Raw genomic sequence first — 27830 nt, 5'->3', positions numbered from 1 at the left:
AACAAAAGCCCCTAGTGCAAGATCGATGAGCTCCTCTTTGTATTTTGTTGCGAGCGCTGCTGCTTCTGCTGCCGTTGCTGCCTTTGTCGCTGCTGCAAAGGCGAACACACAAAAAACGTCCGTTATTATGAAAGAGATGCGCACGGGCCGCAGCACGAAGCTGCTCGTGATTGGAAAACACCACTTCTCAGCGACGCACACAACGTGCGCATACGATGTCGGGTCTCTGCCTGCCTGCCTTCGTGCTCGCATATTTGCCAGGCTGCTGCCTTTTCGAAGCCGGCGGCGAAGTAACTGCAGAGTTCTTCTTGTTTCTCTGTGGCTGACGCTTACGAGCGACGTTGTCGCTGAAGAAGGAATCAATTGCGCGCGCACCATCAGCGAGGACGGTTGTGAAATAAGAACTCTTCTCGGACGACGCGAATTGTGCGACTGTGCGACTGTGCAACTGTGCCGCTCAAATGATCTCTCGTAGTAGACTTTTGGCTCGGTAAAGGTAGTTGGTGTTTGTGTCTCTGTGCTATTTATGTGTTTTTATTTGTTATTTGCTAACTGCGAAACCGTTACTTGAAATGTGAAGACGATAGACAAAGTGCTGAATGTAACGAACAGAACAGAACAGAAACTAATTGTGTGCCTTAAGTGCAAAGAGACATGCAGGAAATATGCCAAAAACAACATGTCTACTGTGGCTGCTGTTGCCGCTGCCGCCGTTGTAAACTTAAACGTTGAAGTGCTACGCAGATGCAGCTTTGGTGGGTGCGGCAGCCGCTGATCTTGAACTCGCGCTGAGGCCGAGGCCAAACTGCACAACGTGGACCTAACGGTGCAGCAAGTGCAGCAGCACGACAAGGAAAGACTCAGTACAACAGCCATTGCATTTCTTTTGATTGCTTGTGTATCATCTTCGGGAATCTTGGAAACCGCCTTCGCCTGTGCCTGCGCCTGCGCCCACTCGTACGTTAAAATTTTCGTCGCCGAAATGGTTTTCTTTTGCGCTCAACTCAATTTTTTTTTTCGGCGATGAGGACCAAGATGGCAGACGAAGTCTATGCACTCAAAAGGTAATCTTATGCTAGAGTTATAAAACTGCCGTTAGCTTTTATGTTTAACCGTTTGGCGTTTGGGTGCAGCAGCAGCGCAGAATCAGCAACACCAGCAGAGATGCTCTCTCAACTTTTTACAGCCTGTACAAAGTCCAAATTCCGTTTTTATGTCCGACCATCAAATAACTGACGCTTGCAGTTTGACAGGCATGCACACATACAACTACACACACATATGTATGGACATACACATCTACATCAAGCGCCTATGACGCAATAAATTTAGTGACAACAGGACATTAGAGCAAGTGAGAAAGGTATATACTGGCAAAACCCTAACGACGCAAAAGCTTGGCGTTACTTTCAGTTGCCTTTTCGATTATTTACAATTTTGCCGTTATAAAATAAAAATAAAAACGGTACAAAGAAGTAGTTCATTGTGCTCAAATTATTTGCGAACTGTGACTCATTTTTGGAGACACCCCCAACGGTATTTGAACTGTAGCTTTACAAAGTTTGCGCGCCAAGTAACGGACACGCACAGAGCAGAGCAGCAAAAAGGGCAGACAGCATACATACGTACATACTTATGTATGCGAGCGAGAGAGCAGCATCACGTGTGCTACCAGAGTAACGCGATTTTTTTTTTCACATTTGCTTTTCGCTGCTCTTCTGCGTCCCATGTCAGCGCCTTCATTATTATAATTTTTATTACTTATGCATAAATCAAAATATATGTACATGTACATATGTATATATGAATGTGTGTGTGGTTGTTTGTGCGTGTGTATATGCATACTAAATTTCAGAAGGAGAGAAGAAAAAAACACCTTTGTGGCCGCCTGCACTAATTTCGCAAAATGTTGCCGTTGATCCTTTTTTTTATGTGTTGCGCGCATTTCCGTTACTGTTTTTTTTTTTTTTTTGCTTCTTTCTTTTTTCTACTCTCCACTGTTCTTTGTTTTTATGCCAAATCATTGGCATATAACATGAAACATGAAATGTCTGCGGTTTGCATACAAATTCATTAGTGCCGGCCTGCGAATGTTGATTGCAGCGCGCGCAGACATCGACTGCTTCGCTCCCAGTGTTGCCAGCTTCCCTACCTCCCACATACATACATACACACACGCAGCAGCCGAGGCAAATTTTTGTCCGTTTTGGAGCATGCATTTTCTCAGAATTATGCAGCGCACCTTTCTTACAGGCCGGTCTGCGAGCAGGAACCCACACAGCGTTGCCATGCTGTTTCCTGATTTTCATTGGAAATAGCTTTAATTACATAATGAGCATAATAGTTAACAGTTAAGTAAATAGGAAAATGAAAAGGGATACTGCTCATTTATAAGTTTTATTTTTCGGTATTTGAATATTGTTTGTGTATACAAAAATTAAAGAACAAATATTTCTTATATCATTCCTTATGTCTATTAAGCACCCTACTCAATCCAGATCATTGCTTATAGATAGAGCCCCTTTCTCGAGCTCCCACATAAATTAATTATAACTTTAACACTCGTGCGATGAGCAAAGAATTTATGAAGTTCATATTATATATTTTTGGTGTTTAAAAAACAAACATTTTTTATACTCTGTAACCAAAAATGTGACCCAAAACTCGTTCTGCACGACAATTTGGCCACTAATTTTGTTGGAGCCGCATACCCAAATAAGATGGTCGGTAAAATTTTATTGATCTTCTGAAAAATATAAAATTGTTTCATGGTCGTCGTCGTCGTCGCCGAAATCGAAATCGAAACACCAAAACTTGGAATCGAAATGAAAACGCAAAACTCCAAGAGATCCCAGGATCACAGAGGACTGCAACTTGGTAGCTGGGAAGACGACGCGACGATAACAACAACAACAACAAATAGGCTGGGTTAGGACCCACTGTCCAATGGCCAGTCGGGCAGCTGCTGTTGCCGCATAACTAAAAAAGGCCAGCCGAAAAATATTTTTATCTTGATATTTTTTTTCTTTTTTTTTTTTTTTTTTTTTTTTTTGCCTGAACTCCGTTCTAAATACGCCAAGCTGGGCATAAATATATGTCTTTAGTGTGGCATGTCTGGTTGCGTTTTCGGAACTTGGTAAATGGAACAGAGAGGGGGCTGCGAAGTTGAAGCATTGGAGTTAAAGGCGATCGCCGAGTGCCGGCCGTCTGCCAAAATTCATGGAATTAGTTAACGATTAATGATTGGATATTGATTTCGGTTTGTGTGCTCTCTCTGGAATCAATAGGGCTATGCTTATATTGCATACATACATATTATATTCAAGTAGGCATTTGTACATTCTTAAAAGATGTGAACTCATCTCAGCAAAGCTAAAGATGAGAAAGACTCCCTGACTTTCCAGTGCTCATTAAGCGTAACTGTAAAGTTAAACTCAAATTTAAGTATTTCCTCAATTTCTGTCGACAGCTTTGTCCATTCCTTAAATGAGGCGTCATTTTATTGGCGTAACGAACTTTCTTTCTGCTTTTAACTGCTTGGACTTTACGATCCCCACATAAAACAAAACAAAAACAACAAAACACATCCGAAATTAAAGAGGGACAGCACATGTGCAAAAGTGATGGCATTATGTTGTCCAGGTAGTATTTTTTCACTTCATTTTTTGTATAATATTGTTCTGCTTCGCGCTTCCTATGAAACTTAATTTGTGTGCTTGCTCCTTGGCCCCATATCAAATTGGCGCTATCGAATAGCTACACACAAACACACAGATTATCATACATACATATGTACATACGCGCGCACAGTGGAATGCCCCATATAACTATGGGGCAGCCTTTTCTTAATAAGCGTTTCACTAAAATTTCTGCTTAGCTCTTTGAAAATTTGTGGTTCGCCTGCGCGAAATTTGAGGCTTAAATTCTTGAAGATCTCTGCCCAAACTTTGCTTAGACGAGTTTTACACACACAAAGACACACACACAGACGCATACAGAGCATAATTGGTACACATTTAATACCACGCTGCGCAGCATCCCATGGCATCTCTTTAGATCGAGCATCTGAAATTTGTGTGAGAACTTTGTGAAATGTGAGCTGAAGACTTGGGTTTCTATATCTTGCGGATTATAACTGGGCGCAAATTTTGCCGCTAATGATTTGCTTACTGGCTTGGCAACAGGCAGGTTGTCCAGATTCAACTCGGTGTATGTGTGTGTGTGTGTGTGTCTGCGCCTGCGTCTGTTCGGGACTATTAATTGCATTTTAAGCTGCTTGACTTCTAACTGTTCGGACTATCGCATCAGGCTCTAGTAATTGAGCTGTTAGGCATTCATTTATGTGTATCCCCCTCTCCGGACACCCAAATAGTTCTCTCTCACTGGAGCTGAGCTATGTGGAGAATGTTACTTTTATTGCTAACGAGCTGGCAGTAGTTGGAGTCGCACTAGACTTTTAAATTAAATTTTAAACATCATTCTAACTCTGGAAGTCGCTCAATAGAATTTTAATTCAATGTTGTAAAGAGATAATTGAGTTGCTGGAAAAAGTTCACATTGGATATTAAACATATAATTATTGGAATGGAATATGTAAAACGCAAAGAAAGTTCATGAAATTGCTCAACGTTAATAACTAACGATCTTTTTCGATATTGTCAAATTATAAATTTGAAAATACTGATTTCACATCTCGTAGAGCGAGCTATAAATTTGATTGTATTGCAATGTAATCGACATTTAACCAGGCATAGTGATTACGCATGCTTCCGATAAAACCAAAAAATATGAAATACACTAGAAATATTTGTAGTCATGAGTTCATTGTTTTCTGAGTTAAGATAACAAAAGCGATTTCCAGAAAATTATAAAGCTTGAATTTTTAATGAATTGAGTGTTTGAAATTCCAATGGCAAAAAAAAAAAAAATAATAAATAAATGAAAACTGGAATAATGTGAACAAAAAATATAAAAACTTCTTGGACAATGCCAGAAGAAATTAAACAACTGTAAATCAACTTCTTCTTTAACTGTTTCATCATATTCGTAGCTCTGGCCTATCTTATATCATATAATATTGCGTCCAATTTTACACAGCAGCCTACACAGCAAAAAAGCAGACACACCATTCTTAAGCATGCCAATTTACGGCCACAATTTGAGTTGTTTAAACGCTTTCGAAGCGCACTGTGAGCCAATTGATTGCTGGCCAAACTGTAGATGTGCCGCAAACAAGTGTAACTCAAACTGTAATGCTAACTGTGCATGTGTGTGAGTGTGAATGTGAGTGTGTGTATATGAGTGCAGACAATGAACGTATATTATGCCATAACAATATCAAGCAAATGACTAGGCAACTATCAGCAGATCCAACTATATAGTTGTATATATGGGAATGTGGGCATTGACTGATGTTGTTGTTGTTGTTGCAGCAGAAGGAGACATGCCCACTTATTTGCGCCAACTAATATTAAAACACCGTTATGCATATCAGCCGCACAATTCACATGGCAGCAGATATATATGTGAATATATATCGGCTCTTAGAACTGGCCACAACTGGCGGGCTCTCTCTGCCGATTGGCATGTCTTGGCCATGGCCGTAACCCTTTAATTATGGCAACAGACGTAGCAGCAGCAGCAGCGGCACCAGCACCAGCAGCAGCAGAATCTACGGCAACGAGTGCTGCGGCCAACGTCAACGCCTTTCCAAATGGCACTCGCCCAAAGTTGGACTCGAAGTGGACTTTCTAAAACCCATATCAAAATGGACCCCAACCCGTGTGAGAGCCTGGCACAACTGTTGCACAACCAAACAGAAAATGGTAAAACAATAGTGCTCCAGTTGGGTGTGCTCGACTAGCAGTTACTCTCCAGTTACTCTTCTGCAGTTCGCCATGATGTACTGATCATATTTTGTGGAAGTAATTATAGATCCTAATTATTTGATGGATGCGATGACTGAAGTTGACTGAGATGACTGATGCAACTTGTTGACTGAGAATTAATTTTCTCATTTTTGGTCGGCATCTTGATGCTTTTCATTCGTACAGATGCCACACACACACCTTTAAAATTTTACAGGGTATTAAAAAGAGCACAAATAGTCGGGTTCTTAATTGCATTTCGATTACGTTGGCTTAGATCCAAATTTGCAAGCAAATCAAAGTGCGAGTTGGCTTTTGAAGCAGCAGCAGCAGCAGCAGCAGTAGTTGCAGTTGCGGTTGCAGCCTGGCAACACGCTCGCAGAGAAAGCATCTCGGCAACAAAGTAAATGTTGCGCTGGGAACAGGCCCACAGCAACAGGAGGAGGCAGCAGTTTGCAGATGGGAGGCTGTGGCACTGCCACGCCAAATAGACAACAGATGAGACAGGCACAGCCCAGGGCCAGGCCCAGGCCAAACGGCTTTTGCAGACGGCAGAAACGGGTTTCTAGTTGGCCATGGCTTAAGCAGAACAAAACAAAAACGAAAGAATATACAAAAAGTGTAACAGGCCGCACTGGAGAACCTTTCTAAGCCAACGTTGAGGCTGTCCTAGGCACTGGCATTGGCATTGCCATTGGTATTGGCCATTTAATACAGTTATTTTTGCCAGCGCAGACGCAACAGCCAGCAAGAGAGCCAACTCTTTTTGGCTAGCAGCCATTAGCGTGCCTCCCCCCGCCCGAGCGCCTCTCTTGCGCAGTCCTCCTGTCGAGCCATTGGCAGCTCTCTCGGCTGGCAGTCATTAAATATGATTCCCGCTCAAACTAGAACAGGCCGAGCAGGCAGAAGGCAGCGACGGCAGGCTAAACAGGCAACAGACAAAAGGCCGTTCGCAATCATAAACGTCGTGAAAGGAGCTCCACATAAATGTAGGCACATGTATGCTTAGATGTGTTCAGTTACAACGCACTTCATATACCCTAACAAATGCACAGATTCCCTCGTATTTATCGCTGCGTTTTGTTGCATTTGAATTTTATGGCTCACTTTACGATTGCAGTGCTGTTAATTAATCTCTTCTTTCTCGTCCCAAAGAAGCTTCCAACTTTACAGCCCATACACTAAATGCTCAAAATGCTTATGAGCCATTAAAAAAGTGAGAATTAAAATTTAATAGCATAATCTGGGGGATGTCTTATGTTGTGCCATATTAAGTTTTAGGTAGCGTTCTATAAACTATTAAATTTACTTAGTTTTTTAAAGTATTTTATGCCGAATCCTTGCTATTCGGTTCTTTGATCTTTAGCTAACGAGCTTATTGTAGTAGGACTTCAATGAGCAGTAATATATGCTGACTACCCCATGGTTACAGACAGCTTTTCTTATCAATAACATTTTACACACATTTCCATATATACATACACAAATCCCAATGGAAACATAACAATATATTGTTTGTTTTCTTATTAAACATTACTTGATAACAAATATTTAAAAAAAACGTGGTGAATGAATTCCATTTAAAATGTCTGAAGTAATATAAGAATGTGTATAATATATATTATGCGATCATATGCAAATTATTAAAAAGGTTTGCCTGTTTTAAAATTTTAATATAATATCAGCATTAACAACTTTAATAGTAATATATAAACTTTATAATTTCTAAACTTCGTTTCTGCTGCTCTTTGGATACATATGCAGCGTAGTCGCAACTTGTTGGCAACTCTGGTTGCTTTATGTAGCTGTTGGCAACTCATTCACACTCTGCTCACGCTCTTCCGCTCCCTCTTTCTCTCCCACACCTTTGCTCCACTCTCCATTGGATCGTAGGCGAACTGTTAGCTGTGCTCACACATTCATGCTTCAGCCTATGGTGGGTTGACTTAAGAGTGTTGGCAAGTTTTGAATGTACAAAAAGTTAGCTGTTTTTAGCTGGCAGATAAGTAGGATATTTATGCGATTTAGCTATTTAATTTTGTTAGAAACAAGCTAGAGCTACCAGCACTGTTTGTATATTGCATGCTCCATGTTGGCCTGCCTCATAACGCCGACCCCAGCTTTCGCGTCGTTGTTAAAGTCTTGTCAGCTGTTTGCTTAAGCAAATATTATTACATGATCCGCATTGCTAGCCTTTTCAATGAATTATTAGTTATTTGAAATTTATGTGGCGTTCTGCTTTTCCCCTTCCCGCTCAATCTTTCATTCTCTTATTCTTTTTTATCGCGCGTCTATTTGCGTTTCCGCTCTCCGATATTATTGGTCGTTCTGGGCCGGCTGCCTTACAATTGCTCAATGGGGCAGCCGAAGTCTTGAGCACGAATTCGAGCAGCTCCACTTGGAGCTCTCGTTCATATTGTTGCTGGGTTGTTGGGGGCGTATTTGCCTAAGAAAAATAAATAAATATAAATTTATTGCAGCGTTGGTTCGTTTTTTTTTTTTTTTCGTCTTCAGAGGGGATAAATTCCCTAAGTATATACATATACATATATGTATGTATGTATATATGTGTGTGTGTATGTCATTAAACTTAAAGCTAACGCCCGACTGCGATCATATAAACAAATATGCGCGGACCAGCTCTGAGCTCCCCCCATTTTTTTTCTTCCAAAGATAAGCCACATAGAAATACGCTGAGAGCCACAAAAAACAGGAGAGGAACAAAATTGTCGCAGCCCCATCTTAAAGTCTCACACACTTATGCATAAGTATATATATACATATGTATGTAAGTGCTCTGAAAACTTTGATTTTTGTTTCTGCTGCTGTGGCAATTCCGCTCAGTTCATAATTGCCCGCTCTTTGAAGGCTCCAGCGTTTTTCTACGAATTTTGTCACGCTTTGGATTTCAAAATCTGTCGATGTTAGCCAACTGCTTATGGACCCAACATCACCGCATGAATCCCTAGAATATAGACCTTATACTCACATATGCACACATAAAGTTGTACATACATATGTATATACTATAACATCTTATATAGCTGAAATTCCTTGAGGCGTAAGTAAATGGCATTTAACGCTTGATTTGCAGCGTTTAATTTTACCTGCTAGGCCAAAGGTACTTTAGTTTCGCTCTCATGGGCCGAATTCAGCTCTCTGATCCTTGGCCTCCAATCCATTGTTCTCTCGCCCGCACAAAGATCTAAAACCAAGACGCCGGGGGAGTAGAGTTCTTCTGTTCAAGTAGGGGCGGAAATTTAATATTAAACGATTTTTTTTATTTTCTTCTTATTGAAATATGAGATTTTAGGAACTGATCTGCTTTTGTCTACCTGTTTTTAATTTTCTTTTTCAGAGCGAACATAATTATATTGCAATTCGCTTCTTATGTTTGGGGCACTCGTGAAACTCTATATCAAAAATTCTATATGTATGCTCGTATATTAAAGAAAAAAATATATCAGAACTGCAATACCCAAATCATAAATTGCTTGCAGGACGGGAAGGTGTCAACGTTTTACCTTTTGATTCAAACATTGCACTTGTCCCGGCCTATGAGCGGTTTATCTTACAACAATCAGGTCCAATAGAGTAGAGTATATATAAACACGTATGTATGTAAATTTTTCAAAACTAAACAAGCCTTAAGTTTAAATATAAAAAATATATATCTTAGTATGTTAAGTTATATTAATCGTGTAAAATATTTACAAGTTTAAAAATTTAACATTATTTTTGTTAAAACTGAAGAGACGAGTTTTATAATTTCAGCTTTTCGTGCCATTTCAGTTCGAAAATTTGTGAAGCAATTGTATACAGTTGTGTCTTTTTATCATGGAAATTCCGGTGAGTTTTTATACAATAATCTTGCGGATTATTAAATATATTCACTTAAAATTTAAAAAATTTACATTTACATACATATTTACATTTTACATACATATTGAGCATTAACAAATTATTTAACAAAGATTTTCATAGCTTAATTTTAATACAATTTAATAGTACGTAAACAATATGTTTTTTTTTTTTTAACAAAACTATTAATAACAAAATAACGTATAATGTAATTCTTGAAAACTTGATTTTTTTCAGTTTATGTTCAAAGAGCAGCGTGCATCATATTGAAATACAGCGCCAAATCATCAGCTGTTGAGTATTTAAATTTGGTATTTTTGCGAGATTCGTTTTAAACGCGCATTTAGTACATTTTTGTGATTGGCGTCGGCGTCGTCGTTGTCGTTTCTAGTCAAATAAAAAAATAATTAAAATAAAATAAAAAATAAAAAAAAAACACAACAAGCCGAGCAATCGCGCTCGCCCGCCTGTTGTGTGTGCCTTCGTTATTTTTATTGTTGTTGCTTCGCTGTCGCTGTGTGTTAAATATAAAAACAAATTGAGTTAAAAGGAAAATAAATTACACATACAAATCAAAAGTAAGTTTTACTCGAGAGAGCAAATGCGTATTTGTAAACATATATTTAATACACATACATACATATCTTAGTTTTCTCATGAACTCTCAGAAATAGTGTGCTATAAACCGTCTAAATATTTTTTTATTTATAATTTGTTCATATTTTTTTTTCTTGAGTTTTGTTATTTTTTCATTTTCCTTTTGAGTTGTTTTTTATGTGGCGCGTCTAACGTTAGCAAGCAGCGTGCTAAAAACAATCGAAAATATTATTTTAATAATACAAAAAAACATTTTTTTTTTAATCTGTACTCAATAAACATGAAAACGCAGCCGGAACTGAACGTGAAAATGGAAGTAGCCGCGTCCCCGTTGCTGATACAGTCGCATATCGCCTCGCAGCCAGTCCATCAGCCCAAGGGTCGAGGTCGCCCACGCGCCTCCTACGCACAGACCGGGGAGTTCGACTTGGGTCTGATACGTGAATACCGTTCGCGCCCAGCGCTTTATGATCGATCAAATAAGCGCTTCAAGGATAAGATACACACTGCCCAGCTCTGGATGCAAATATCTCATAAGCTGGGCTATGACGGTAAGTTCTTTTGAATTTGTACACTTGTAAATAATTCTAAATAATTTTTCATATAGTATCCATATTGCGCGATCGCATGATTACGCTGCGTAATCGCTATAATATCGAGAAGCGACGAGTGGAAAACAATTCTCTTTCAAATTCAGCTAGCCAATGGCCCTTGTATGAGAATCTAAGTTTTCTCTCAGACCACATACGCACCCGTCGCTCGTATAAGACCCAAAGCAAATCGCTGGATGGCCATGCCGATGATGAAGAGGATGAGGAACCCTTTGATGTGGACGATGTTAACAGCGAAAGCAATGAGCTACCCAAAAGCATCAAGCATGAACTGGATGCCGACTATGAGGAGATGGAGGATTTTGACTGCGATGGCCAGTTGCCAGTAACCACGATGCTCAGGTGAGATCAGCACTGAACTACGACTATGATATTAATATTTATTATATATATACATATTGCAGCATACCAGCCAGCAGCACGCCCATAAATGGCATCAGCAACAGCTGCAACAACAGCAACGGCAATAGCAACCTACTCAATGACAAAGCAGCTCAGCACCAATCGGCCAATTGTCGCCAAACAGAGCAGCTGTTGCGCATAGCCAAGCCGAAGCGTTCGCCGCTAACATTAGAAGAGGACGCGCCACCAGCCAAACGACGTTTGGAGGAAGGTCAAGCAACTGCAGCAGCAACGGCTACGGCCAGTGTGGCACCGGCACCGTCTGCCAAATCGAAAATAACAGCTGCAAAAACCACATATCCAAAATTTCGAGCCTTTGGCGAATTCGTTTCGCATTCGCTGAATGAGCTGCCTCAAGCAATGTCCATGCGACTTATTGAAAAATTTACACTGGAATTAGTCCAAGCGTCCATTGAAAACGACAAAAGACTGCAGCAGAACGCCAATTCCGTGGAAGTTAGCAGCACGGACGAAGATTAGTTTGGGTATCTAATGAAAATTAAGGCAAACCAAAAGAAATACAAATGTAGTTTAAACTAATTTTATACCTTTATTATGGACTATATCCTACATGTATATAAACTTATATATTATATATTTTATATATGTAATATATACGCCAAATTGAATAAAACCAACAACTAATATTTTTTAGTATGTGTGTATATATATGTTCGCGTATATATATGCCTGTGTGCGAGAAATGTGGCTATGCTGCAGCTAACGTAAATTTGACTCCAATTTGTGCCTAATGCCGCAGGCATTGCCTGCATTTGATTATTAATGTGTCTATATTTTAATTAAATTACAGCCACGAAATGGAACGCTGTAATGGCTGGGCAGGCTGACGACCCGCTTGGCTTATTGATATTGTTATGGGAATGTGTGTAGCTGCCATCTCTGCGAGTATGTGTGTGTGTGTGTATTTAAAGTGCTGTGCAACATTAAACCGTCACCTGATGTAGGTCGTGCCTGGTGCTTATTTGTTGTTATGCGAAAATACAAATTGCACTAGTCCCGGCCTGCAGTGAGTGTCGCAAACAACGTCTGTGTGTGTCTCATCTGGGCAGGCAGCCGCCTCTCTGTTGCCTGTTGCCCTGTAATTATATAATTTAATCAAATTACTTGCATATGTTACCAAAAAAAAAGAAAAGAGGAAACAAAAAAGAATAAAAAAGAAGAGTAAAAAACGATCATTAAGTGCCGCATTTTGACAGTGAAATGTGATTATGTGTGCGTGGCCAAAAGAAAGATATTTGCGTATTTTAGTATTCATCATCATTATTCTTTAAAAAAAAACTTCACTCGCCAGCTTGAAACATTTTTGTGGGCGCACTTAAACTTGACAGCGGTTTGACAGTTGCAAATTACGCCAACTGCAGCGCAGGCAACAGCAAAATAGTGACATAGCAATTAGCTTTGGCAGCTATGCTGTCTGAGTTGCCAACGTCATGTGCTCAACCCCATTTAAAGCTCGCTGCTACATTATAAGACAATGGTAGAAATTAGAAATTTAAGTCATCTATTAGTATTTTGGAAGAATTTATCATTTTGACAAATTTTTCCAAACTATCCGCCTAAATTTAAACTTCGAAGTCAAAGTGGACTATAGAAACTAATTATTTTTTATCAAGAACTTTGAAGCCACACGTGCTAACTCAAAGCTCACTGCTACAAACTTTCTAGGCGGAATTTTTAAAATGTTAATATTAAAAAAATTAAATGTCATTGTTTTATTTTGTATATGTATTGTATATTTAAATTTAATTGGAGTTTGAATTGTTGTCATTGTTTTTTAAATTAATTAGCTAAATTTAAACACTTAAGTAAACGCGTGTTCATTATGCATATTCACTTTCGTTTTCGTATGCTTTCCTTTCGCATAATTGTAATTTGTATATAGTATTATTAATTACTCGTAAGTTCGAATTAAAATCACTCAAAAAATGTGCTGCTCTTTTTTCTTCTTTTTTTCGTTTTACTTGATCTTGTTGTTTTCATTTGATAATCGGAATTGTAGCTGGAATAAACGACGACACACAGTACACGACATTCATAGCTAATAATGATAATTTGTAATAAAGTCTAATAAGGAGCTGAAAGTTTAGGATTAGATCAACAAATACAACGGCGACAAAGAGATCAAAATGCATATTAACGATTATTGGCAGCGGCCAACGTCACAACTCATACGTAATATTATTCATATGATCGCGAGTCTTACGCGCCTTAAACGGCGCCGCAAAATGCTCATAATCGTAGGCGATGTCCGCATTGTAAGAGCTGCAGCGACGCAAGCGATGGTGTGGTACGAAGGAGCTGCTGTAGGGCGCCTGGCTGCCTGGGCCGGCGCCAAAGCAGCGCATTGCCGCGCACAGCAGGGTGCACCAGCGCCAGCTGGGGAAGGCGTAGAACTGATGCGATCCATTACTGTTTTGGCCCTTCTTGGCCAGCAAGGGCTGGCGACTGTGATGCACATATGGATTATAGTTGGAGCGAAAGCTGTTGTCGCTGCTGTTGCCGCTGTCGTCGCCGCTGCTGCTGTCGCTGCGCCGCAGACCCAAACGGAACAGATTGCCGTTGTTGTGCGCCGCATTGGCGAAGTCCTCAAAATCCAAATGTGAATCCTTCTCGAAATCGCGATCAATGGAAACGGCGGGCGTGATGATCATGAATTGACTATATTTTCGGTTATGGCTCGGCGCCGGACGATGTTGGCTGTGGCTGTGGCTCTTACTGGTGCCAGCACTGCGTTGATTGGAAATGGAGTTCAATAGCGTCTGATTCGTATCAACCGAGGAGTAGCTATTGCTATTCGATGTTGGTGACATATCATTGTTGTTGTTATTACTATTACTAGCCCCGCCGCCGGCGCCACCACCGCCGCTGCTGCCATTGTTGTTATCATTATTATTGCTATAGCTATGATTGATGTTGTTGTTGTGCGTGTTAAAAACTCCTGCCGGTGCCGGCTGCTTGGTGGTCACCACCGCCTGCGGTTGCGGCAGCTGGTGCATCTGCTGCGGTTGATAGTGATGATACTGCAACTGCAAGGACAACGGTAAACGGGGAACTGGCTGTTGATATTTTTGGGCGAGCTTATGCCGCCGTTTGGCAACTGGAGCTGGAGCTGGAACTGGAACTGGAGCTTTAACTGCGACTGTGGCTGTGGCTGTGGCTTTCACTGTGGCTGAGGTCTGTTGCGGTTGCTGCGGTTGCGCTATTGCCAATGCTGGCAAGGTTGTTGTGGGCGTCGAGCCAACCGAGGGCATCCATCATCTTGTTTCCTCCACACCGCTATCATCGGGCTTCACAATTTGATAGGTTATCAAGTACTCTGGATAAGACTGCAAAGCACAAACAGTTAGTAAAACATATAGAGAAATTCAACTCATCTAATGCTCACTTGTTCGCCACGATAGACAACGTATTCAGCAAAGTGTAGGCCGCCTGTCGACGGGCGCCCAACCACCGAATGATGGCCGGGCGGTGCGTGTGCCATCTTCATGGCGCTGTACTGCAAAAATGACTTGCCCAATGCAACGCGACATAGCAGGAGTTGTCTAAAAGAATGAAAAAAAATTTTGTTAGCGAGAGATCCTCAAATGACTATTGGTTAAGCATTACCTGGGACACACATAGCAGGACTTGTCTTTGTGCGCTGGACAGCCGATGCCGCCGCCTATGCCATACACATATTGATTGCTCTTCGAGCTATGCTCGGCGAAATAAATGCCCGCTCCAAACATGCCGCCAATGTAGGCGTGTCGCTCGTCGAAGCCCCGCTGCACAATGGCATTGATGAAGGGGCTGCCGTGGAAGAGCATACGCTCGTTTGACTGCATAAAGTTCTCCTCGGCAATCTCCTGGCGTCGATGTGCATAGCGTTCCCACAACTTACGATTCTGCACTTTTTGCACCTACCAAATTGAGAATTGAGAAATGGAAATTATAAAAAGCTATCGAGACTTAAGCGGATTTAGACATACCCTAACTATGTGATAGCGCACGAAATAGCCGCCAGCTTGTCCATTGTCACGATGCTCGCGTATGGTGGCTTGCATCTCCTCCTCGACGGCGACAAACTCCTTGTCATCCGGCAACAGATCCACCAGCAGCGTGCACAGATTAACATTGTTGCCAATGCCTGTCAAGAGTTTACACTTGAGCAACAGGAGCATGAGGAGGACTTGAGCTACTTACCCGTTGTGGCTCGCAGCTGGGCGATGCCCTTGAGTATCTTGTGTCGGAAACCGTAGGCGGACACGCCCACTTGCTTGAGATCATCGTGACCCATTTCGGCCAGTATATCCAGCGTGATTTGCTCCCGCTCGAACAGCTCGATCAGATGATGCAGCTGCTGGCTGCTCAAGAAACTAGACACATTCGTTATCGACTCCGGATCGGACAGGAGTTCCTCACTGCTGGAGCTCTCCGCGCCATGCGCTTCAGCGCCCTGTGCTGGACTGAGACGAGTCGCACAGCTATTCAAAGGCAACGGCACTGGCACACTGAGCGTCATGGATGCGCCCGAGGGCAGTAGAACTGTCTCCGTGGTGGGTGCGAGCAAGGCGGATGCTGATCCCGATGCACTTCCAGTGCACGGCACAGCTGCAGCTGAGTTGGCACCTGCGGCTCCATCTTGCGCCGGTAAGGTGCTCGCCAAGGATTGCGTGGAAGCATTGAGCGCATGCTGGCTGAGCGATGTGGCCATGGCATCCTGTAGCAGACATTTAACATCGTCGGCTGTGGCCAGCTCGATAGGTGTTTGTCCCTCCTGGTTTTTCATATAGGCATCGGCGCCATGGGCCAACAGCAAGGAGCAGAGCTGCGTGCGTCCTTTCTGCGCGGCCTCGTGCAGCGGCGTAAAGCCCCATTTGTCGGTGGCGTTGACCACCGTCTTGTGCTTGATGAGCAGCGCAGCAATATCCAAGTGCCCATAGGAGCTGGCGTTGTGTAGGGGTATGAGTCCGCCCTTGTCCTGGGCATTGACATCGGCGCCATGCTCCAGCAGATATTCGGCGCACTCGAAATTGTTGTAGCCAGCGGCCAGATGCAGCGGTGTTGAGTTGCGTCCATTCAAATCCCGGCAATTGATCGTCTCCGTTGTGACGAGGCGCTGCACTCGCGCCAAATTCCCCTTTTTGGCCGCATCCAGCAGCGCCGAGGGACCGCGCAGCAGCTCGGCCACATCGTGATCCGAGTCCTTGACGAGGTCAGCAGGTGTGGCACCATCACGATTCTTTTTCATCGGATCTGCACCGTGCTTCAGCAGCAGCTTGCATATATCGTACTTCCCCTTGGCGGCTGCCTCGTGCAGCGGCGTAAACTTCCACAAATCGGAGACATTGACATTGGCGCCGTGCTTGACGAGCAGCTCGGTGACTTCGTAGTGGCCATACGAGCAGGCATTGTGCAGCGGAACGAGTCCACCCTTGTCTGCCGCATGGACCTCCGCGCCATGCTCCAGCAGGAATTGCACGACTGGCACCCGATTAAAGCCAGCGGCAAAATGCAGTGGGGTTGAGTGCCGTCCATCCAGATCCCTGCAGTTGACCGTATGTGGATTGTTTAGCACAATCCGACGCACTGCATCCAAGTCGCCAGCCTTGGCTGCCTCGAGCAGATTGGACTCGCTGTCTGGCGGATTCTTCAACAGCTTCAGCACGCTATCCGAGGCCAGCTGTGCCGCTGTCAGACCCTCCAGCGACACAATGTTGGTGTCCACCGCATAGGAGAGAAGCAGACGCACCGCCTGCTCGTCGCGTGCACAACGATGCAGCGCCGTCTGGCCAAGGCTATCCAGGGCGTTTACCTTGGCGCCCTGCTTTAGCAGCGCCTCCATCGCATCGTAGTGCATCAGCTCGGAGGCCAGATGCAGCGGCGTGAGGAACGCCTTGTTCTTCTCATTGAGCAGCGATCCTTTACGTATGAGCAGCTCCACCAACTGCTTGCGTTTCGCATCCTGACAAACGGCCGCCAGATGCAGCGGCGTATCTCCCGTGTACGGATGCACGAAGTTCACGATTTCGGCACAAACGAGTTTCTTGACGCGCGACAAATCGCATTTGCGGCACGCGTCCAGCAGGCAGTGTCCTTTATACTCAACTGCAACGGAAGAACGAAGTGAGTAAATTGATTATTGTAATGGAAATAAATATCATTATATTACTATTAAATTCCAGTTATACGAATTAAAAAATACATCGTTTTTAAACTGCGGCTTTTTATAAAAAAAATCACCTAAGGGAAATGCATCAAAATAAATATGAAAAAATATTAATATGATATATATTTATGTTAAGTTAAAGCTACTAATAAATTATGAAGAAAGCAACTCATTTCATGAAAAAATAAAAAATCAAAATAAATTAATTAAATAAAATTTAAATTACAAAATTTATATGAAATAGAACTCAATTAAATATTAGAATTGAGATTTAAAATTAAGTTGTAGTAAATTATGAAACATAAATTAAATAAACATAACTTTCCAGTTTATCTATTTAATGAATCTGAGAGTTTTAACAAATAATTTAAGTAATTCAAATTGACTTAAATTGTCAAACTTGATATTTTTTAGCGCTTAGCCCAAGGCAGACGAAACGAAAATTAAAACTAATTAATAGCTGATAATTTTGAAATATATATTAATACTAAAAAGTCACATTTTCAATTCATATTCAGCTCTACTTCAATTCCATCCAAATGTTATCTATTATATGCAGGTATATGTATATTCCAGGAACACTTACAGGCAATGCGATCGCGTAGCTCCCGCGTTGGGGCCGCATCAATGGCGGACTTGTTGTGGCAGTTGAGCAGCGTTGGATCAGCTCCGCGACTGAGCAGCAGACTGCACACCTCCACCCGGCTCTTGGAAGCGGCCTCGTGCAGCGGCGTGAACGCCCACAGATCGTTGGCATTGACATTGGCGCCGGCCTGAATGAGCAGCTTGGTGACATCGAAGTGGCCGTAGGAGCAGGCATTGTGTAGCGGCACCAGGCCGCCCTTATCCTTGGCATGCACATCGGCGCCATTGGCCAAGAGTATTTCGACAATGCCGATGCGATTATAGCCCGCCGCCAGATGCAGGGGCGTGGAGCGACGTCCATCGCTAGCATGACAATTGACGTTGAGGGGGGTGAGCAGGGCCAGCAGGCGATCCTCGGCACCCGAGCGAGCCGCCTCGAGCAGCTCGTCCTTGCGGTACTCGCCCGTTAGCACTGGCCGCGTGGCATCGTCGGCCAGATCCAGCGGCGTCTTTTGCTCCGAATTGCGTATGGTGTGATTGGCGCCGTGCTGCAACAGTGCCAAGCACACATCCACTTTGCCCTTGCTGGCCGCCTCATGCAGCGGGGTATAGTTCCAGTTGTCGGTGGTGTTCGGGCTGGCGCCAGCCTTCAGCAGCAGCCGCACCACCTCCGCATGGCCGAAGGAGCAGCAGTTGTGCAGCGGATGCAGGCCACCCTCATCACAGGCCTGTATGGAAGCGCCGTTGTTCAGCAGAAACTCAACCACCTCACGTCGGCCATAGCCTGCAACGGTACAAGAAGAAGAGAAGGAACAGTCAGTGCATCATACCAGATTAGAACCAATGCTAAGCACGTGCTGGCAGAAAGCCCTAAAAGTGGCTTCCATGGTTAACTAACTGTCATTTGTTTTGTCTCTGCATTCGCTGGAGGGCTGAGACCTTCGCGACTAACAGATTTCCAACAGTTTGCACCCCCGTCGCGGCATTCCCCATCAGCTGAGCGCACCGCGCAACCTTGGGGCTGTCATAAATCTTGGTCTAGCTTATTGTTTGGATAACAAAGCGACAAAACGAGAATCCAGCGCAGAGCTAAAGAAAGCTGTCAGCACAAGACCACCTGGCGGCACATCTGTATAAACACGTTATCTGTGATCTAGCCAAGCGCCCAACACAGTGCAAAGTTAAAGGTTAGCTTAAAAAGCTAATAAAGCGGTGTCTACATTAAATATTATCAAGTTTGGTGTATTTTTTAATGCTTAAATACAGAATTAGAAAACATGATTCATGCATATTTAATAGCATATTTTGATTTTTAATAATTTGTGCTACATTTTAGAATCCCATTCTACAGTATAGTTTTGATCCCACATTAAGGAACTTCGCGGTTTGTCGTATGTTTTTTTCTATAAACATCGACATTATCAATTTTTATTTTATTTTATTTTTTATTTTTATTTTTATCAATTTATCATATAATTCTTGTTTCTTAAAGATTAGTCACCCATTCAAGAAGATAGTTTGAAAGTACGCTTGCCGTATAGAGATAAGACTTGTACATAAAATAATTAGATATCTTTTACACTGAATATAAATTAAAATAAATATAAATAGATAGATAAATATAGATAGATATTTTTATAGATATATATATATATATATATATATATATATATATATATATATATATATATATATATATATATATCTATATATATATATATATATATATATATATATATATATATATATATATATAAATATAGATATACATATATAGATATACATATATAGAGGTTAACATTAGGGGCATTCGCTATAGCAGTAGGGTGCCCCACTGTTATTGTTAACAGTGACTAATGCATTTTTAGAGCTAAATCATTAATATAATTTCAATTTTGACAACCAGGAAGTCAAAACAAATTCGATTGCAATTCAACAAGTAATTAATGTATAACAAATAATTGCTCAGAGAGCACTGAGAACCGTAACGAAAACTGACTTTATAAGCCAAGTCTTCCCTGAAGACTCTTTGCGAAATTCGTTGTTGTTACCGCCGTTCACTTTATTATTTTGGTCAAAACAATTACGAATGTTGCGAGAAAAATTAATAGAATGGAAAATAGTATTAGCTGTATGTGAGTTGGGCAATTCAATGTGCAACAGCTGCTCTTGTTATTGTTATTATTATTATTATTAATATAATGGTTATGTCTATTGTGTCTGAACTGTTTTTGGTCATAAAGCAAACTCCTTGAGCGAAAAAGCTAGACCAGGTTTATCATTAAAATAAAACCCCTTTAAAAATAAGTGTGAAGGTTAATGCAACAATTGTTAGCTGACTAATAAAAAGCAAATGTTATAAATCTTGCATGTTTGTAGCTGTGGCCAAGAAGGTCTAGTTTAACTAGACTTTCCGAGACCCCAGATACGTGCAATAATTATCGAGTCTCGTTATCGTCTTCGCAAACAAGAAAGCCGTGCAAATAAAGAGTACAGATAGATAACAGTGAATCGGATATAATATTAAATTAATGAAATTCTTGACTGAGTGAAGGTGTGCTCTGATATTTATACAAAAACGTGTTACAATTTGCAACAGGTGTGGGGCCGGGCGGTCTGGGGGGCGGGTCGGAGCGAGGCGTAGCAACTTTTGCTAGTTTACTCAGCAACAAGGTGAAAACTCTGTCGATAGCAACTCTTGTAGATCTCACTTTTTGTTGTCTGTCTTCAGAACGTGACAAAAGACATGACAACAACAATGACAATAACTAAAAAATTGGTTGGAAAACCAGTTTAGAGAGACAGTCAAAACAGTAAACAGTTAAACGTAAAATAAAAACCCAGACAAAAGTAAAAAAACAAAGAAAAGCAAGCATGAATCATAGACAACGGAGGTCGAAACTTTTTCGACACGAACTTTAAAATACTCTAGAAAAGAACTTACAAAAATTAATAAAAATCAGCTAAAAGAATAAACAAACTTCTCAGATGTTAACAAACAGTTGAAAAAATTTGCATATACATGTATTATACACATATACATATTTATGTATGTCAAGACTACAAAAGTAAAAACAATATTTATATAAGCAAAATTAATAAAATTTCATAACTTTTTATAGTTTAATAAAACTAATGCAATTTTAATTTGAGTATATTACAAACACCATGTCCAAACTGAAATGGCCATTGGCAGAGCATTCAACAGAAAAAAGACACAGCAAAAATTGATATGCAAAGGGCGTGAAACTCGCAAGTACCGCTCCCCCACCTACGGCTACCGTACACGCCCCTCTCCAAAAGCGACAGGAGGTATTTTTTAATTAGTTAAGGAGTTGGGGCGGCGGTTGAACTGTGTGCGTTTGGGCGTGACAGGCGAGGCAGCCGAGCAAAAAGTGAAATTCGTAGCTTAAGTTGGATGCGGTTTGGGCCACTCTGCGCTTCAAAAGAAGTGCGTAGCCAAGGCCAACATAGAGCAGATGCAAACGACGTCAGCAGGATGCTGACCAGGCGCAATATAGGAAATCATGTTGACTGGGCCAAAATGCCAAATGCAACACATAGTCAACGCTGGTCGCGGTCGCCGAGAGTTCCGGAAACGAAACCAAACCAATATAAAAAGTAGGTCAACTCTGCGAGCCGAGCGTGCGCAGGGCCAACGGACATTTGCGGACGAGGGGGACATTTATACACAGGGGCGGAGGATGAGGGTGTCCGGGCGGTGAACCGACTTTTAGCCAGGCAACAATGACGCTCGTCACAGCAACCAAAACTAGATCAAGGCCAGAATCGCAGCAGCAACGAGTGCATTTGTGTGTGAATCAATAGGGGTGGGGGCTGGTACAGCGCTGCCATAAATAAGCCTAAGCCCAATTTAAAATAGACAGCAGCCTAAAAACACGTTATCTTCAAATGGCTAGGACACTCGCTGAAAGCTGTAACATGCAACAAGACAATTTCCAGATTTTACGAGAAAAAAAAAGGGGAGCAACTACAGAACACTGAGTATTGGACCGTTAGATAGTTAGTCCTTAAACGTTTGGCAGCATGTCGAGCGTCTGACTGGGTGTGGGCTAGTGTTTCAACAGGATTTTTGTTACTCACCCGCTGCAAAATGCAATGGCGTCGATTTACGTCCAGCTGTGTCGCGTGCATTAACCGTTTGTGGTGTTATCAACTTCTTTACTTTGGCTATTTCACCTGTTTTACAGGCCTCGAAAAGCTCACGCAACGGATCGTTGGCCATGACCGTATCGAGATTAACATTTAATATAGCTCGACTGCGACTGGTCATTGTGATAAGTGTGGTTGTTGCTGGTGCTGTTGTTGTTGTTGTTAACTTGGCTCGCACTGCTCCACTTCTTGACTTTTGTTTTGTTTACACGCAGCGTAACTGAACAGCAGCTGTGACCGCTGCGCCCCAAAATTAAAATGCGTTATACTTAGTATCTAAGTCTGCACCCAAAAACAGATGCTATATCTGGTTGGCCTAACTCGAGTTCATGTTTGTGCAGCTGTGTAACATTCACTGGCCATTTTTTTGCTGCTGCTCCACTCTAACACACACACACACACACAAATATACTGACGAACACACGGACTCGGTGGTAGGCGATGTGGAAACACTTGGCCCCAGAGGGAGCAACAATTGTAGTCGCTGTACCCGTCGACAGAACTTCACTAAGTAGTTTTATATTCTATGTGGTACACACTAAATCAATATAAATTGTGTGAAAACAATTTCCTTTTACAAGTGCTGCGCTGTTACTGCGCTAGTTGCAATTGTTTTCTTTCAACTCGCGAAGAGAATTGTTGATATTCTATCGATATATAGTATCCCAACTACTAGTTATCGATAAGCAATCTGTTATTTTAAAATAATAGGTATACACTGGCCATGCAAGCTGTTTTGATTATGCGATGTATCGACATTTTATTTTTGTTTTTTACTTAACTGTAATAAAGCTCATAACAATAATATTTAAACATTTAACCGAAATTATGATTTAATTATCTTCGATATTGTTGACACATAATTATATTTTTTAATTTAACTGCGCGCCAAACGAATACAGGCGCATATCGGATTCAGCACAGTTGTCTGCCCTGGATTTATGTCTGTGCTGCCCTGTTACAGGTATCGAGTACAAGTGCATGCCAACAACAATGCGCGCATTGTGCATTTGTTTTTCGCTTTAAAAAACAATAAAAATTGTACATATCTTGCGTGCACAATATATGTAAACTGACTGTAAGGTGCATATAACAGTGAACAATAATGGTTGCCGTGAGACAATAGTATTGTTAAGTGAAAAACAAACAAAAAGTGAATCAGAACACACGCACACATACACAAAGCAAAGCATATACTGGCACACACGTACATACACCTGCACCCGCAACACCCGCTCGCTCTAAAACCAGAAATAAGTGCAAGTGAAGCAGCAGCGACGGCCACAAACAGACAGCAGAAGCAATTGGGGAAAAATAACTGCAGCAAAGCAGAAAGAAAGGGAACAAACGTGACAACGAGAAGCAAAAGTGGAAGTGCAGCTCCACCCCCAATTTGGTACTGCAACAGCAGCAGCAGCAACAGCAACATCAACAACATCAGTCACATTCGAGTCATGGCGCAGCTCTATCAACAATAAAACAACAACAGCAACGAGGCGCACGCTTCGCTGCCCTCGCGACAGCATTTCAAGCTTCGTCGGCGCTGCGCTGCGTTTGGAAATAATTAGACTCCACTTTAGTAGCAATTTTCTGGCAGCAGCAGCAGCAACAAAGAACAAAAAAGAAAAGAAAAAAATCGAAAACAAAAATTAATTAATTTCATACATCCAAAATGGAGCTGAAAGTTTGGGTTGAGGGCATACAGCGTATTGTTTGTGGTGTAACGGTAAACACGACCTGCCAGGTACGTATTAAGCATATTGATTTTAATACCCTTGCCAAAAGTGTAATATAATTGTGTCGATCAATATGAAACGTGCGCAGTTCTTACAAAGTATATATTCTAAAAATATAACTGATTATAACTGGTCTGCTTATTAATAAATTAGTCGCTTAGCTTTTAATCCGTATTGATATATTTTAATTAGCGAATAAGGCCATGCGCTTGCAAGGGTATTAAATGGTAGATAATTGTGTTTTCTCGTATATATACAATATATGTCAGCAACTCTAATTGATGTATGTCTTTCCTTGTAGGATGTCGTTTTTGCCTTGGCTCATGCCACAGGCAAAGTGGGTCGCTTTACGCTAATCGAACGCTGGCGCAATAATGAGCGACATCTCGCGCCCAATGAGAATCCGATGAAGCTGCTGCTCAAATGGGGCGAGTATGCAAATGATGTGCAATTTATATTACAGCGATCCGAGAACAAGCAGCAGCAACAGCAGCAGCCCACGCCACAGCAACAGCAGCAACAACAACAACAACAACAACAACAGCAGCAGCCGCAGTCTAATAACAACTATGCAGTCATGACTACAAAAAAGCCGCTGGGCCCCAGCAATAACAACAACAGTATTGAGAGCAAATTGCCGCCGCCGCCACCATTACAGAAACAAAAGTCGAGCGTAGAACTGGGATATCGAACAAAAGAGCTGAAAAAAAGTTTTGGGTGCGTACTGACAAAAGGTTAAAGCGATACTTTGAGAAGCATACTGAGAGAATATGTAGAAATCTGTGAACCTTCTTAAACTGTACGTATAGACATAGGCATCGATCGGCATCGACAGCCGAGTTTATACAGGCTCTCTGGTTTTATGCTCGTCAGACCATCAGCGAGCTTTAAAACAGAGTGTTCGTATTTTAGAGAAATGCCGCTACAACTATTGATTTTAGAATCCTACTGGTTACCAAATTCACAGCTTTCTCATACTCATTAGAGAAGCAACTAAACAATTATCAAATTAGACTTCAGCAATCACAGCTATTACAAACTAGTTTTGTTCGCATATCTAATCGCGTATTTAATTTTTACAGCGGCTATGATGCCAAACAATTCGACAACATTGGCATAGTTAAAGGCATACCACAGCAGCAGCAGCAACAGCAACAACAACAGCAGCAGCAACAATTGCTGCCGCAATCCAACAAAGCGGTGCCATTACTGCCCAAGCATGAGAAATCTCTCTCAAATCCATTGGACATGAGCAGTAGTAGCAGCAGCAATGCGAACGCTTCAAATGATTACACCGATTTCTACAACAATAATAACAACAACAACAACATCAATGCCAACAACAACAACAATCAACACATTTACAGTCAGCTGAGCAAATCCAGCAATGAACTGCGACGCGCTAGTCCGAATGAATATATCAACAGCAACAACAACAACAACAATAGCAGCAATGAGCATCTATGCGATATTTATGTCAATAGCAACATTAGCAGCAACAACAACAACAACAACAACAATAATAACTCACCAGAGCTGTACAAGCAAACGCCCACGATTTCATCAAATGGTGCCCTGGTGCCACCGCCTTATCGTGATCCTCCGCCACCTCGCAACAGTCCCATGTGCCAGATGCCACGCTTGCCACCCAGCAGCAGCGCTGCTGAGACCATATCCAATGCATCCTCTACAACAAATCCATTTCTCAGCGACTACGAGGCGCACAGCAACAACAACAACAATAATAACAATGCGAGTAATCAGTGCATGGATGAGGGCGAGAGCATGTTTCAGGCCACGCAATATAATGATCTGTTGCAGTTAATCAAGTTTCAGCGCGAGAAAATTACCGCACAGCAATTGGAGCTGCAAAAGGTTCTAGACAACATAACTAACTATAAGCATAGGTAACTAAACTCTAATTCTAATTACAGTTTGATTCGGAAATCGTTTTTCTGGAGAGCAGAGAGCGTGATCATGCGATTGAATTGGAAGTCATATCAAGAGAAATATCTAAAGCGGATCAAATATTTCGTCAAGGCAGCGAACAGTTGCAAACACTGCAATATGTTGAGGAAGAGAACGAACTGGTCAAGCAGCAGGAGAAGACACTTAAGTCAGAAATCGCATTGCTACGCTCCAAGCTGGCCAATTGTGAGACGGAACTGCTGCAGTGCAAGAACAAAATGCGTTTGCTGATGGACGACATTGAGCTGGAGCAGCAGCAGCAGAACAACAGGTAAGCATATTTTAGAGAACAATGGGAAATGCAGTAATACATTTATATATCCTATAGACAAACTGTGGAACGTGACTTCCTTATGGAAATGGAGCGCATACAAAGTGATATTGATCAGGCACTGCACAACACAGACACATCGAACAAAACGGCTGATAATCTCAAAAAGGAATTGCTAATGATAGAGCATGCCATTGCCGACAAGAAGCGACAGGTGGAGCAGCTTGTCAACGAAATGAAGGAGGTAAATCTACAAAGCCTGACCGTAACCACCACCGAGGAGATCAAGCATCTGCTTGAAGGACCCAACAAACAGGGCAGTAGTCGTCGCATTATCGGCTCACCGCGACAGTTGGAGACGGCAGTGCCTACCAGCAAGAACCCTCACGGCGTTTGGGTTTAAGCGACAGCATAAACATTGAAATGCAACGAAATATTTTTAACACTCAAACAATTTGGGGGAACAAGAGACAAAATATAAGGAAATGATTTACATATCTATTATGCATGCAGCGCGAACTCTAAATATATATTTATATATAAATATCACAATATTTGCAAAGGACACAAATTTACAACGATAAAGTGCATATTTTTCTTCAAAAAAAAAAAAAAAAAAAGAAAAAAATTAATGAAATGAAAACAAAATTACCTTATGGATCTCTTCAAGCAATGTTAATTGTTACAAATTTTTAGACACAACCCACACAACCACACAATAATATTTTATTAGTGCACAAACAAATTTCGCTAAACTTTTATAACGTTCATTCAACTAGATGAATTTTAAGATAATCACATGCCCACAAATTTATGTTTATAATTTATATGTACTTAATCTTTTGTGCTATAACTAATGAATCGTTTAACTTTAAACTTTGAAATATGCCTAATGAATAGAACATATTTTGTTGCTAGTCTATAAAATGTATTTCAATCATTCTCCATACGCCATTAGATATCGAAAATTGTTGCAATAATTGAATCTAAACGAAACTGAAAAACACGCCTTGATTTAACATTTAAGTTGTGCTGTTAGTGATTAATTACCCATTCCATTCTAAATAGAATTAGATTTATAATTATTATTAAATATGTACTTAGCACTTAGCGCAGCTTTAGCAAAAGAACAAATTAGCAATTGCTTTGTTGTCAACTGTTTCCGCGTGGAAAGTGTTTAGAAAACGCTTAACTATAGTCGAAAATTGCGAAATGTGTTAAACAATTAGTACTTAACGCATATTTGTAGCTTTTTTTGCAAAATGCATTCCGATTTTATATAATTATAGAAACATTCAATATTAAAAGAAAACATTTATAGCAAAAGCATTTTTTGCTTAGGGCTATGTCACAGCAATATACATACTATATGTTTATAATACATAAGTAAATAACTAATTATTAAACTAAAGACACAAATTTTTAGAACAAATTCTAATTGCATTATAACTATTAGCTAATAAATAAAACAGTTTTTATAATTTGATTTGTTTGCTCTTCAAAAGCTCGAAAACAAAAACAGAAATACTGCATTCGTTTTTATTGATAAGTGGATGGCGGGGCAGTTGCCTAATATTGAAGGACTCTGCA

The 27830-nt window shown here is 41.3% G+C and overlaps 3 protein-coding genes across 13 annotated transcripts; 2 read left to right on the top strand and 1 right to left on the bottom strand.

The window, feature by feature from the left end:
- Positions 1-350: 350 nt before the first annotated feature.
- On the top strand, positions 351-11992 carry jigr1 (jing interacting gene regulatory 1). Of its 11 annotated transcripts, none has more exons than XM_089462330.1 (7): positions 351-957; positions 1029-1064; positions 9660-9716; positions 9966-10306; positions 10618-10876; positions 10933-11278; positions 11341-11992. In XM_089462330.1, the coding sequence occupies exons 5-7, from the start codon at positions 10636-10638 to the stop codon at positions 11816-11818; spliced, it is 1065 nt and encodes a 354-aa protein (XP_089318456.1). In that variant the 5' UTR covers positions 351-957; positions 1029-1064; positions 9660-9716; positions 9966-10306; positions 10618-10635; the 3' UTR covers positions 11819-11992. The 11 variants fall into 11 exon arrangements, with proteins under 11 accessions (XP_089318456.1, XP_089318455.1, XP_089318449.1 ...); XM_089462329.1 differs by having other exon boundaries at positions 9642-9716; XM_089462323.1 differs by lacking the exon at positions 9966-10306.
- A 1074-nt stretch (positions 11993-13066) lies between these two features.
- Tnks (tankyrase) lies at positions 13067-22465 on the bottom strand. The gene is given in 9 exon segments (XM_089462314.1): positions 13067-14492; positions 14495-14534; positions 14536-14685; positions 14745-14901; positions 14966-15258; positions 15328-15485; positions 15542-17446; positions 18094-18876; positions 22197-22465. Coding segments are annotated over 9 exon segments (4650 nt in total). The 5' UTR covers positions 22387-22465; the 3' UTR covers positions 13067-13518.
- Positions 22466-23138: 673 nt separating this feature from the next.
- RASSF8 (ras association domain-containing protein 8) lies at positions 23139-27721 on the top strand. Its single transcript, XM_089462319.1, has 5 exons — positions 23139-24009; positions 24303-24718; positions 25084-25876; positions 25936-26240; positions 26298-27721. Exons 1-5 carry the CDS (start codon positions 23938-23940, stop codon positions 26641-26643), a joined length of 1932 nt encoding a protein of 643 aa, XP_089318445.1. The 5' UTR covers positions 23139-23937; the 3' UTR covers positions 26644-27721.
- Positions 27722-27830: the final 109 nt, after the last annotated feature.

This window comes from Drosophila arizonae, chromosome 2, assembly GCF_054131065.1.
Source record: "Drosophila arizonae isolate 15081-1271.41 chromosome 2, UAZ_ARI_1.0, whole genome shotgun sequence".
In the NCBI taxonomy this organism is placed as follows: Eukaryota; Metazoa; Arthropoda; class Insecta; order Diptera; family Drosophilidae; genus Drosophila; species Drosophila arizonae.
The sequence above is the reverse complement of the archived record's forward strand: the minus strand, read 5'-3'. Positions and strand labels throughout refer to the sequence as shown.